The sequence below is a fragment of the Dermacentor silvarum genome, chromosome 5, assembly GCF_013339745.2.
Source record: "Dermacentor silvarum isolate Dsil-2018 chromosome 5, BIME_Dsil_1.4, whole genome shotgun sequence".
Taxonomy (NCBI): Eukaryota; Metazoa; Arthropoda; class Arachnida; order Ixodida; family Ixodidae; genus Dermacentor; species Dermacentor silvarum.
This window is the reverse complement of record NC_051158.1, coordinates 80,859,119-80,873,189: the sequence shown is the minus strand read 5'-3', so window position 1 is coordinate 80,873,189 and position 14,071 is coordinate 80,859,119. Positions and strand designations below refer to the sequence as shown.

Here is a 14,071-nt window from a genome sequence, read left to right as displayed (position 1 = left end):
AGATTTAAAAATATGCCATTTGATGTCTCGATTATCTCTAACTCCCTAAGTTGTTATCGAGATGACTGTACCAACAATAAAAAATGCGATAAGCGATAAAGCAATGCAGCGACACACTCTATTGCCATCAGCGAAACACGTCATGCACGAGGTATGTATGCAGCCTGGTGCCTCTCCCGTGCTTCCCAGTCAATACTGCGCGCCATCTAGCGGGACTACCAAGAAATCCACGCGTTGCGACTGTTTAAATGTACATTCGCACAAGTGTGTCTGATTCTATATTTCAATTGGGCTCGATTTGCCCCAGCGCTGGAGATAATTAAATCAGTATTTATTTTCTCATTGGAGAGAGGAAAATACTCAGTGCCACATAACCAGTTTCACCCGAAAAAAAAGTCGCAGTTTTAATCGAAAGGCGAAGCATCAATTGCGATAGCAAATTAGTAGAGAGCTATAGGTAGTAAGGGTAGTACAAAAATTAACTTCGACACATTCGCTTACTAACTGAATTAACAAGCATGGTGCCAGCACGAACAAGCAAACATGAATAGATCCTACTCGACGACCGCAGCAAACCGCTGTCAAAACAACGACCGCAGCAGCAGCGAGCGAATGTTCGTGCGGTCTATTGCTTTAACGGAAACTGAGTGGCGAACGCACAGTGCATACACAGCTATGAGCCGTGTGCAGATCGCTTTCAAGATACGGTGCGGGCGACCGCCGCAGCCGGGCAAAGTACCAGTACGCAGTCGTGAGCAGAGTAGACGCCGCCCCCCTCCCTCCTGCGCTACCTTCCCGCTTTCCTCCTTTCGAGTGCGAGGCTGAGTCGCCAGATCCCCTTGTGTCGTTGTAGCCGCAGCACAACATTGGCCCCCTCCCTCATTCCCATCCCCTCACGGCCTTTCTCGTGACGGTCGCATTCGCTCTCCGCCGTGTGTTCATTCTGCGTGAAAGCGCGCCTCCCTCGCGCGCTTTCACTCGCACATACAGCATACGGCGCGCGGCGACGATTTTATCGCTCCTGGACTTTATACGGAACCTCACAACGACGACGACGACGACGACGACGGCAACGATGACGACGGTAGAAATCCGCTTGAAGTGTCCATATAATTGTTATCGCAATAGAACCCCACAGACACTGTGGCACACACTCAGTGACCCAAGTTCGTTCAACGATTGGGTTTGAAGCGATTTCCTTAACCACTTCAGCCGGGTGCTCTGCCCATTAGGCCATGGACTGCCCAGTAATCCAAGCTGGCGAGAAAGAGGCTGCATGCGGATACAGCGAATAACAGACTGTGATATGGACGAACATACGGTAAACTGGGTGAAAAGCTTAGAGAATGCGAATTTTATTTTAACTAAACTATTTTGCTCTCGACTTAATTGTCCATTCCCGCGTTTCTCTCCCACAGAAATTGCGCTAGATGCACCTGTCCGCCTGGCGAGCTGCAGTGCCATCTTATCGGCAACAAGTGCGACTGCGTCAACGGGAACTACTACCTGACCGGTTCCGACAAATGCGTCGAAAATGAAGGCGACTGTATTTCCGACAAGCCCACGAGGTAACACTCACATTTAGGTCTGCGACGAGCGCGGTAGCGACGTTGAATTTTTCGGCGTGTGCGGCAAATTTATATTCTAAGGCGAAGCTTATTTTGCCTACTGTCTCATCGGTTGGCTTGGTCTGGTCGGCCAGTCGGCCGGTTTGTCTGTCGGGGACTGGTCGGGTTCTCATGAAGTAGATTTCACCGCGCGTAAAAGAAGAGAAAAACGCGCCCAGTGCCGGGATTCAACCTTCGGCCTTGCAGCACTGCCCCCCCCCCCCGATACTGGTGTTTCCTATCACGTATGTGGCTCCTACCCACTATGGGTGATTGGCCAAGAAGTGGACAGATTATTCCAATTTATATTGAAGCGTACATTTCGAATATAGATGGGCTTAGCGCTGTAATAACGCAGAATTATCTCCTTCAGGTACAAATTATGATCGACTGTCCAATTATATAATAAATTTACATAATTGTATGCCAAGGAGGTGCAGACTCCATTAAGAGCAAGTCAAGGTGGTATAATGACCCTTTCTGCATTTTATGATGAGTCACCATAATTATAGAGTGATAAAGTATCTAATTATTGTGCACTGACAAAGATATCTTTCTTCACAAAAAATTGTATCACTTGCGCGAAAAACGTGCCGAAGTTATTTGTTGATTCTATTACTAGAAAGGCAAACAAATTCTTTCGCAATTGCCATAGAAACGTCCAACGTCCCACCTCCCGTCAAACGCTGCAGTGCCTTCTCCAAAGCGATCTTCGGTAGCCACAGATTTCTACCAGAAGTAAAATGAAAGGACTTGAGGTAAGCAGAACAATCAATTTACCCTAAGATTATTTTTTGTGGTCTCTTCCTTGCCACAACTGCACATAAATGGCAAAAATAGGTAGCGTCCACAAATGTGTACACCCAGACTGAAGGGGTGATCTGTAAAAATAAAATCAGTCAGGTAATAAATAATAATGAAGACACTAGGGTTGGGGCCCCAATTCCAAGGCCCAATCGCCGGAACGCCTCGTTTGCCACGTGTTACTAAGTGGGACGGCACACACACACACACACAAAAAAGATTTAATTTAGCAGGGTATTTGGTTGGAGTGTGTAAAAAAAATTGGACAGCGGAGCAAACGTTCCTGTGGCTTAATCCTAAAGTCGAGGCCCCAAATCAAATAATCACAGGTTCTGTCAAGTCCAGGAAAAATCTTCGAAAAGGAATATCCAATATTCTTTTTCTTGCCGCAGTAGGGCAAAAAAAACCAGTGCTAAAACCAGTGCTAAAACCAGTGCTAAAACCAGTGCTAAAACCAGTGCTAAAACCAGTGCTAGGTCAGGCAAAGCGTAAAGCGCCCCCTCCCGAGTCGACTGAAGCTGCGGTGGAGCTGATGGAGGAGGCGCCCGCGTCCGCTTCCACCCCCGCCGCGACCATCGCGAAAGAATCGCTTGCGGAAGTCCTCGATCGATTAGCGGAGGCGATTAGGACACAGTCCGGAGCTATTGAGCAACAATCCGAGACCATCAAGAAACAGTCTGAGGCCATTGCTACCCTCAACCGCAGAATGGGGATAATGGAGGCTAAAGTAGCTGATGTAACCAGACTGAAGGTGGTCGGTAAGGTTAAGAAAACACAGCAGAATTCCGAAGCGTTGGGCAAGTGCACCGCGCTCAAGGGGTTGCTAACTTAATAAAGTCAAAATGGCGGAAAACACAGACAGATTATTTGTGTGGCAATGGAACTGCGCCAGCTTCCAGAGGCGAAAGGCCGCGCTACAGCAGTTTGTGAAAGCACAAGCGGACAAACCGCACGTCCTGCTCCTACAGGAGACCCTTTGTGAGGAGGCGACCTTCTCGGTTTACCGCGTTGTCTCGACGAGAGGAGACCATAGGAGAGGGGTAATTACGATGGTTAAGAAGGCAATTTCCTTCCAGGAGCACGAGATCACAATAGGCAGAGCTGATGCCAGCACTAGATTGGAGGCGCAGCTGGTTGAGATAATCCCTAGTGGCAGGATCAAACACAGCATATTCGTCCTCAATGTGTACAGCCCTCCGACAGATCAGAGGCAAAGTTTTCGCGGACTTCTAGGCAGAGCAGTCGCATAGCGGGTGACAGCCCTCTGATAGTGGCAGGAGACTTCAATGCCCCCCACATGGCCTGGGGGTATGACAGACAAACGGCGAAGGGAGTGAACTTAGTCAGCACAGCAGAAGACTGCGCGTTGACCCTAGTGGCGGACCCCCGCTTTCTGACGAGGATAGGCACCTCGGTCTCGAGGGACACGATGCCAGATTTCGCCTTTGTTAGAAACATTAACGCAGCCTGGACTAACTTGCAGGAAAATCTAGGGAGCGACCATCACATTGTAGCGTTATCAATCAGGATCAGAGCGGCCCCACTTAGGATATCAAAGTACGTTGATTGGGATCTCTTCAGAAAGATACGGGACGAGGATGAGTCGGAGTACAGTGCACTGGAAGATCTACTCGCGCAGGTCAAGAGAGACGTTGAAAGGGCCACCAAGGAAATATCCACGAACCTCGAGACCCCCAGGATGGACGCGCGCTTGGCGCATCTCCTGGAGGCCAAGAGGTCTGTGCTGGAGAGGTGGAAAACGCAAAGGCTAAACCGCAGGCTGAGAAAGAAGATCGCGGAGCTTAATCGCAGCATAGAGGCACACTGTCTGGAGCTCAACAGACAACAATGGAACGAAGCCTGCTCCGGAGCAGACGGGCGAATGTGCACGGGAGGAAAATGGAACCTACTTAAGCACCTGCTCGATGATAAACAGACCAAGGGTAACCAGAGGCTCGCCGTAGATAGGCTAGTGCATAAGCAAAAAGAGGGGGGTCATTCTGATGCGTCCCTTCTCTGAGATCTGGCACGGAAGTATCTTCCGATAGGGAAGGAGGAATTACAGGAATGCCCTCAATACATGGGGAAGGACGCACCATGCTCGATGATCCGTTTTTGGAGGCAGATATCAGGGAGGTCCTCCACAATCTCAATGGCAGGTCGGCCCCTGGGCCGGATGGCATAACCAACCGGGTCTTGAGGAACCTAGACGACCGGTCCATTAGCACCATTGCGAAGTAAATCAACAAGGTATGAGGAAGGTAATGTTCCGGACTCGTGGAAGCAGGCGACAGTGGTACTGATTCCTAAGCCTGGAAAGCCCCCAAGCCTGGACGACCTCCGGCCCATTTCACTCACGTCATGTTTAGGTAAAGTTGCCGAGCACGTTATACACAACAGGATCTCAAAACACATAGAGCGCGAGGGTTTTTTCCCGTACAATATAGTAGGATTTAGACCATCACTTTCTACGCAAGACGTCATGCTACTGCTTAAAAGACAGGTTATTGACAAGAGGACTAGAGACGTCAGGGGAATTCTCGCACTACATTTGACCAAAGCCTTCGACACCGTGTCGCACGACTTCATCTTAAATGAGATTTCGGCATTGAATTTCGGCGGTAGATTTTTCGCGTTTGTGGAGTCCTTCCTGAGGGGCAGGACGGCGGTCGTCAAAGTGGGGCAGACCAAATCAGAACCATTCGCGCTAGGAAACAGAGGCACACCACAAGGGGCGGTGATCTCGCCCCTCCTGTTTAACATTGCAATGCACGGGCTCTCGAAGCGGCTGGCCACCGTGTCAAATGTGGGACACGCGCTGTACGCCGATGACATTACGATCTGGTGCCCGAGAGGCTCGGAGGCGGCTGTGGAACAGGCGCTCCAGGAGGCCTTGGATGTGACCGAGTCCTTTCTGGAGGGCACGGGTCTCCGACTCTCCCAACCAAGTCAGAGCTCATGTTATACAGACCGGCAAGGCAGGGGGTTCGGGGGCTCGTGCCGCTCGTGCAGATCCCCATAGATGTGTACACGCGGGACGGCCAGAAGATCCCCAGGGTGAATTCGACCAGACTTCTAGGATTGTTGCTCGATGCCAGGGGCTGTAATGCCAAAACCATTGCGCATCTGACCGCCAAAACCGAGAATATCATCAGATTAATCATGAGAGTCTCCACTAAGAAGGGGGGCCTAGGCGAGGACAACCTACTTAGGGCGTATCACGCTTTTCTTATGAGCCACATCAACTATGTGGTTTCGGCCCTGCAGTGGACTAAGACTGAAAGGGACAAGCTTGATACGTTGATGCGGAAAAGCGGCAAGCAGGTACTGGGTATTCCGGTCACGGCGAGCACGGACAGGCTAATGCAGCTCGGCGTTCATAACACCACCCTCGAACTAATAGAGGCGCAACAAGCGGCGCAGATCACGAGGCTTTCGGGCTCCAGCGCGGGTAGGCGTCTCTTGGATGCGGCGGGCTTGCGGCCGCGTTACAGTCACAGTGCGGCGGTTCAGCTGGACGAGAGCTCCAGAGGGACCTACGTCGTTGGTCCCTTCCCTAAAAACGTTCATCCACAGCATAATGCGGGCAGGCGAGCAGCTCGTGCCAGGACGATTTTAAAGACAACGGTCGGCCTGGAAACCTTCGTGGACGCAGCTCAATATGGGTGCTCCGGTAAATTCGCGGTCACGGCGGTCAGCGAGAAGGGCGAGCTCCTATCTGCGGCCTCGGTAGGCGCTGTCACGGCCGACGTGGCAGAGCAGGTGGCGGTAGCGCTGGCGATGCAGGATTTTAAAAGGCCGTATATCTGCACTGACTCACGCGCGGCCGTCGGGGCTTTCGCTTCGGGAATGGTTGCGAGACATGCGGAGGCGCTTCTGAAGAGCAAGTCAAGGACTTATTCTGACCCCGTGCATTGCATTACGTGGTTCCCCACTCACATGGGTGACAACGTGCTGCCGGGCCGTCCGAACCCCAATGAGATTGCTCACCGCCGTGCGCGAGAATTCAAGCGCCGCGACGGTGGTGAGGCTTCATTGGATCCGGAGGAGCTCGGCCACAGCGACCCCTTATCAACATTTCATGAAATCGTCTCCCACTATAAAGAGGAACGAAGGCGCTTCCCGCCTCCACACCCAAATTTATGCAGAGCTCAATCGATCACGCTTAGGATGCTTCAGACGAGGTCATATCCCTCGCGAGGTTTCCTAAGCAGGATTAATACAGAAATTGACCCACAGTGCCCGAATTGTGGGGAGGAGTTTAGCACTCTAGCACATATGCTCTGGCAGTGTCCTGCGTTACGGGATACGTCACTCACCAGCGAACAGGACTGGGACGAGGCCATCTCAAGTACGGAACTCAAGCTCCAGTCCATGGCCGTCCAGAGGGCCCGTGAAAGAGCGGAGAGGCTTGGCCTCCCGATTCCGACATGGGAGCAGCCAGCGGCGAGCCGGGGGCCCCAGCAGGTCTCCGCCGGCTAGTCCCTTAGGACCTCAATAAAAGTTCATTGTCTGTCTGTCTGTCTGTCTGTCTGTCTGTCTGTCTGTCTGTCTGTCTGTCTGTCTGTCTGTCTGTCTGTCTGTCTGTCTGTCTGTCTGTCTGTCTGTCTGTCTGTCTGTCTGTCTGTCTGTCTGTCTGTCTGTCTGTCTGTCTGTCTGTCTGTCTGTCTGTCTGTCTGTCTGTCTGTCTTCTGTCTGTCTGTCTGTCTGTCTGTCTGTCTGTCTGTCTGTCTGTCTGTCTGTCTGTCTGTCTGTCTGTCTGTCTGTCTGTCTGTCTGTCTGTCTGTCTGTCTGTCTGTCTGTCTGTCTGTCTGTCTGTCTGTCTGTCTGTCCTGTCTGTCTGTCTGTCTGTCCTGTCTGTCTGTCTGTCTGTCGTCTGTCTGTCTGTCTGTCTGTCTGTCTGTCTGTCTGTCTGTCTGTCTGTCTGTCTGTCTGTCTGTCTGTCTGTCTGTCTGTCTGTCTGTCTGTCTGTCTGTCTGTCTGTCTGTCTGTCTGTCTGTCTGTCTGTCTGTCTGTCTGTCTGTCTGTCTGTCTGTCTGTCTGTCTGTCTGTCTGTCTGTCTGTCTGTCTGTCTGTCTGTCTGTCTGTCTGTCTGTCTGTCTGTCTGTCTGTCTGTCTGTCTGTCTGTCTGTCTGTCTGTCTGTCTGTCTGTCTGTCTGTCTGTCTGTCTGTCTGTCTGTCTGTCTGTCTGTCTGTCTGTCTTCTGTCTGTCTGTCTGTCTGTCTGCCGCAGTAGGGCGGCGACGAGCTAGAAGGAAGTGATGCAACGTATCTTCCTTACTGCAAAATGAACAGAGAGGGGAGGGAACCAAACCCGACTTGTGTAAGTAGTAATTAAGGAGGGAATGCGGCAACGTAATTATGTGGGAGAGACCTGATGTGTTACATGATTCACTAGGCCAGGTAAATGCCAGCTGCTTAAAATCTGGGAAAGAAGTCAGAACTGGGTTTGATAACGCTTTCATATTTGATCGCCTCCGAAATCTAGCCGCCGTGATGCGGGCCGTCACTGGTAGAACCGAAAGAACTGGACCGAAACGTGATGTCTTTGGCAGTGAAGCGGCAGTTGCAAATTGTTTGGAGCCGAGTTGAGAAACTGACAGTATCTTCATTCCTGGTGCCATTAGTTACCTAAAAGCACTCAAGTACCATATAAATTGTTGTTTTATTAGTCTACATTTATATTCGTTATAGATAATCCCAAGTGAGGTCAAAATTAAGTTTTTCAAGTGAGATTTCTCATTATTTGTTTCTGCCCAAGAGAGAGAGAGCGCACGAGTTTTCAAAAATATCAATTGACCATGCCCTCGCGACCACGGGATAGCGGCACTGTCAAACAATCTGTGTAGGAAACAAAGGTGTTCTCCGGAGGCGCACCGCGCAATACCGCTCGTTTCTTTGACACCGCAATCGTCGACGGGACGTTATAACGCGTCGTTGAAAGAACACGCTTGCGGTGATTGCCACCGCTTAACCCTGTAACAGATGATTGATTGATTGATTGATTGATTGATTGATTGATTGACACCTTCCGAGCGAAATTGGTTTGATTGCACTGTTCTGCCATGGACACAGCCGTATAGTGTCATTGTGTTTCTCCTTTTTCGCGGGCTTTGTTTCTTTCCTGAAAAAAAATCTTAAACACTAAATGTGTGCTTTCCTAGATATATCCTATTTTGATGTCTCTTCCGATAATCTAGCACCCCCTGCTTCTTATCTTGATGAGTATGCCAACAATAAAAATATTCCGGCAGAACTCATGTAACCAATCATGTCGCCCTTAATGCGATTAGCAATAAAATAATGTCGCGACACACAGTATTGCCACCACCGAAACGCGTCGTGGATTAGGTATGGTGTGCAGTCCAGTTCCTCTCTCGGGCTGCCCACCGAACACGCCGCGTCATCTAGCGGTGCTGCTTTAAAATCCGCGCGTAGGGACTGTCTAAATATGCATTCGTACAAGTTTGCCTGATTCTATATATCGTAGGTTTGATTTGCCCCAGCACGGTCGATATCAGTTTTTTTTTTCTCCATAGAAGAGCAACAAGTACTCAGTGTCGCATAACCTGTTAACCACGTTGGTATCAAACAGGCTCGTTGAATAGCGCCACATACAGAGTAGCACACACCCAGTGACTCAAGTTGGTCCAACGCTTGGTTTTGAAGGCAGTTCGTTTGCCACAACAGCATGGTGCACTACCGAACAGGCCATGGACTAGCCAGGGACGCAAGATGGTGTGAAAACGGCCACATGTCGACGAACATAACAACAAACAGAGATATGGTCAAAGATACAGTAAAGTGGTTGAAAATCTCACATAAGGCGAATTATATTTTAACTGAAATATTCTGCTCTCCGTTTATTCAACCATTCCCTCATTTTCTTCCCACAGAACTTGCGCTAACTGCAGCTGTCCTTACGGCGAGAGGAAGTGCAATTACTACGGCAACAGGTGCGAATGCATCGACGGGAAATACTACATGCCTGACTCCAACGAATGCGCCGAAACTGAGTACGAGTGTCTTAACAACGACCTCACGAGGTATGACTCGCATTTAGGTCTGTGACGAGCTTGGCAGCGACCGTTAATTTTTGGGCCTGCGTGGCAAAATTATCTTCTAAGGTGAAGGTTTATTCGCCTACTGTCCCATTGGTTGGCTTTGGTCGGTCGGTCGGTTGGTCGGTCGGTTTGTCTGTCGACGACTGGTCGGGCTCTCATGAACCAAGTGCTGAATTGACTGAGCGAACTTACGAACAAATTTTGAGGTAAGAAAAATCTGATGAAAAAAAGCGTATTCACAAAGCTAGAAGTGTTCGTAAGATCAGCAAGCTTGCGATGCCCGCCGCTACCAAGACGAGCGCTGTAGTCTAAAAAATGCATCTATGTAAGGGTAGCACAGGTGCGAACTTCAGTACTTCCGCCAATAGTAAGCGTAAGTCTATTCACAAAACCCAAACAGCCGTTGCAGATGGCCACTTAAGAAGAAATTTCTACGATAGCGGTATAGCGTTCTTACGAACGTCATTATGTCTATGTGCGCCGCTCGAGCTGACGCTGGTAAGCGTTGAAACGCAATGTTGCGGCTGATTCGCCACAGGCCACAACTGATAGCCGAGGATGTAGGAATTGGAGTTAGCGTGCGCTGCTGTAGAAGGCAGTAACAATAATGCTACGGTGGCTAGATGGGTAGGTGTGCCGACCGAGCGTAGTAACACCACTTCTCCGCATCATGACGCAAAATTGGCGCTGCGGACAGTAGAACGGTTCAGCGGCGCGCAACGGCGGCTGCGCTGTGTAGACGTGCTGCGTGTCTGATAGTATCGCTTGCCTCTGATTGTATCTTTGAAGTGCGCGTTATAATACCGTTCTGAGCAGTGTAGGTCAAGCCAGAATGAGGAACTTGTTGTTGTCGTCTAGTCAGAAAAAAATGAAATGCTGAAGTAAATTTTCAAGCTTGGCAATCGGTCACATTTATTGATATAAACGCGGCGCTCGAGCCCATTGTATTAAAGACGTAAATGCATTTTTTCCATGCATAAAACAATACTGCAATGGTTTTATACGGTATGTGGAACCGTGTTTACATGATATTCAGTGAGTTCTAATGTTTCAATTTCGAGAAATCCAGCTATTGGTTTTATTGCTGCGTCAGTTACGGTATCTAAATTGGTGCGAGAAGAATTGGGTTGGTAAGTGCATATGGTTCACTGTTTCATTGTAATAAAATAGAGTAATACGTCTTGGGCTAAATTCGTGAATATATTTAAAATACAAGAAACGCTCTCGTAACTTGAGTCAGCAAACGCACCAGCATAAATAGCCTAGCGCCAGCAATGCCGCAACGTTGGTCCACCACATTATAACACTATTCACAGCACACGCCTCATCTTCAGGTGATTCTTCTTCTCCCTGTTGCTTTCGCGCGCCATGTTATTGCCCTTGACAAGAAAGTAAACGCGTATAATTGAACAGAACTTAACAACATCGTTTGTGAGCTCTTTCTTGTGCCGCTTACAGCCGATCAAATTCGGGGGATTCAGCTGCAGAAAGGATGCAAAGTCGGCGATACACTGTTCCTTCGTAACTCATTTAAACTGAAGCACAGCTTGAAGGCGTCTTCGAGCGATGCTACCAGTTTTTTTAGTGCTTCAGAAGGGAGCAACAGCCCTGACCTACTCATTCTGTTGAATTTAGTAATGTCCCTGAGCAATCGGAGCACTTGGTTCTTTGCAGGAACTTCCTTGCTACATAGCCTGCTATATAGAATATCAGCCTAGAATCACTTTTCTTTTCCCTGTAGCAGCGCAGCGGTGCTCGATGTCACAGGCGCTGGGCACCTCATGTGCGGCTTGAAAATTTCCAACGTCGAGGAGCTCATGGACGTACGCTTTTCGGTGTACCGCTTGCTCATTAACGTCGCCGATACAATCTAGCCACCGTACCGATACTGAGCAAGCTACAGAGCAGATCGGGGTGAACGTTTCCACTGTCAGACAGTGGAACAATTCCGCTGTCTTCGTCACAAATTTAGAGCCCGACTTGCAGTTCGGAGCGAAGCAGTAGGTCTCCTTGGTGGTCTTGATTGGTGGAGCAACGCCGCCGTTAATCTCGCCGGTCATTTTTCCGACCTGGAACATTCCACATCGCTTAGGAACTTACAAACAGTACGAGAGATGCGGAGCTCTCCACCTTCGAAACTGACACGAACAGACGACATACAACTATTCCAATACGGGCTTTACTTTTTATTTTATTTTATTTTTTTTTTTTTTTTTGCTCGCCGCCAGTCCGCCAGCCCCCTGTAGCAGACGACGCGCGCTGCGGAACCGTTCAACTCACCGCAGCGCCAATTTTGCGTCATGACGCGGAGAAGCGGTGAACTACGCTACAGAGGCGCCGGTCGGCACACCTACCCATCTAGCCACCGTAATAATGCTATGCGGCTAACTTCTTATTGTCTGATAGGCTGTGTTTGTGTATCCGCGCAGTAGCCTCAATTTCCGTACTCGTCATGACACTCTATTGGGTGTTAGCAAACATACGGGCAGTGTCCGTCCCTAACAACCGTCAAGTTTGTCATTAATGTGTGCGGAAACCAATTCTATCGTATTTTTTTTCTAGTTTTAGCTTTCTCATGCCCATTGGCCTGCGGATGATTATTTTTTTCCACGCTTTGAGGCTATAATTCTCCATGCGAGATGAAACAATGAAAAAAACGCCTAAACGTTTCTAGTTATCAAAACTTGTCGCGATATCTTCTGTGCTGTTAGCGTCAGCTTTCTCTATTGTAGACCATAGTGCTAATTCAGCACAAAGTTGAAGTGACGTAGTGTCTGTGCCCACGGTGTTGCTCATTATGTGGCCTACGGTGTAAACGTATGCGCACGACGGATGGCAATCATGTCTATATGACGCGGGACGTCAATACGATGAAATAAAAGAAAAGAAATGGCGTATAAAATGACGTACCACCATTGTGCTGATGTGAAATAAAATGCATCTCACGAACGAAGCAAATAATTGTCGCATGCGTCCAAACACGCACACACGCACGCACACTCACAGACTCACACGCTTATGTTTATAACCACAAAGAGACGTATCACTGGAGACACTTCGTATTTGGTAAAAACGAGCGCAGAATAACAATCATAAAGACACCATTACGTTTTCGTTTTGCATGCACAAATCCAGTACAGGCAACAGCAAACGGTAAAAGCAAACGGGAAAAAATGTGCGACAGCAGACGACAGCCACCGCCTTCGTATGATTGGCTGGAGATGCCTATTCTAAACCCCAGACTAACATCAATCTTGGGCGGAACGACTTCACTCACGTATTTTAGTACCTTTCTGCGATGTTATTTCCATAGTTCGCTCCTCTCAATTACGGTGACCTAAGAAACCCTTCATAGCGTTTGTGAATCCAGCGCAAGAATTTTCGTCTAGCCGCAACAGTCTTACGGTGCTCCACGCCTGCTGCGCAGTAGTCAGGCCTACATGACGGCGCGATAAAGCCGGTCACAGAGGCCCGGTATCATAAAATGAACAATGTGCAGCCTGCCCGGCGCTAAGCGCGGTCACTAAAACACGTCGTATTAGCAAGATCAGGGGTGCTATGCAGGATGCACCGACTTTCTCGTTCGCACGAGTTTTACCCGAGTTTGCTGGATGGAAGTCAGTGAACGGAGATAGCAAGGAACGTGCAAAAACAGCAGGCAAAAAGAAATGTCGAGATAAAGCCGCGTATCACAACATACGCGGTGCGCTTCAGGCACAGAGGACTGCGCCACAAAACGCGCCAGCGCCGCGTATTGTTATCAACGTATTATCGCAATTTAGCAATACCGTCACTGTTCCGCTGTCTATCTGCACACTTGCCGTTAGCCGCTTGCCACGCCTTTCTCGGGCGCGTCAAGGGCGTGCCTCCTCTTTCGAGCACTATCTTCCTATACTCCGTCGAATGCGAACGGGGCACTTGCGGTACATTCTTGCACCTACATTTTCCTTCAATCGAATACTTTGAAATACAACAAATAAAATAAGTAATATTTTATTTCTTAAAGTATCGGTTTTTCGTTTTGAATACTATAAATTTGTGATAACAAACGGACATCGAGTGAATTATTAAATTTTGCACTTTTTTGCCGCGAGTGGCGACAGTGAGGCGAAAGCTTACACGCGGATACACCCAAAAGGGTCGCAAACACGAGAGAGTTCATACGGTGACAAGTCGCCAGGGGCGCTACAGTGCTATTCTTGATAAAGTCGATGCAATAATGACGCATAAAGACAGTCATGACAATGACCTGTCCATTCCCTGTCTATTAGGGGAATGGCAACGCAGCGCTGTGGCATGGCTGTTCACCGCAGGTTCTTTCAGTGAGGCGGCTATTAAGGCCGCCGCTTGACCAACTGAAACGACACTCTAGCCATAGAGACGGGAGCAACTGCTGTCGCTGAAAAATGGATGTGTGTTATTCTAGGGTACGTAGTGACGCAACACAGGGAAAACGCAGTAGTTTATCTGCGTGCGCAAAGTCTCCGCGATGCATTGTGAAGAAGAGCGTGCATGCCCAGCGACACAATTCATCGCTTGTCACTGCTTTCCGAGTGAAGGTGCCTCCGTGCGCATGTACGCAGAATTTGATTGTGTT

General features: G+C 49.1%; 1 protein-coding gene across 1 annotated transcript in view; it reads left to right on the top strand.

Moving 5' to 3' along the window:
- The first annotated feature begins 1,422 nt into the window (after positions 1-1,422).
- LOC125945868 (integrin beta-5-like) overlaps positions 1,423-14,071 on the top strand; it is a 50,363-nt gene continuing 37,714 nt past the window's right edge. Inside the window, exons 1-2 of the mRNA XM_049668220.1 lie at positions 1,423-1,568; positions 9,307-9,456. Of these exons, the coding sequence (XP_049524177.1) occupies positions 9,395-9,456 (62 nt within the window). The 5' untranslated portion in view covers positions 1,423-1,568; positions 9,307-9,394. The remainder of the gene's footprint in view (positions 1,569-9,306; positions 9,457-14,071) is intronic.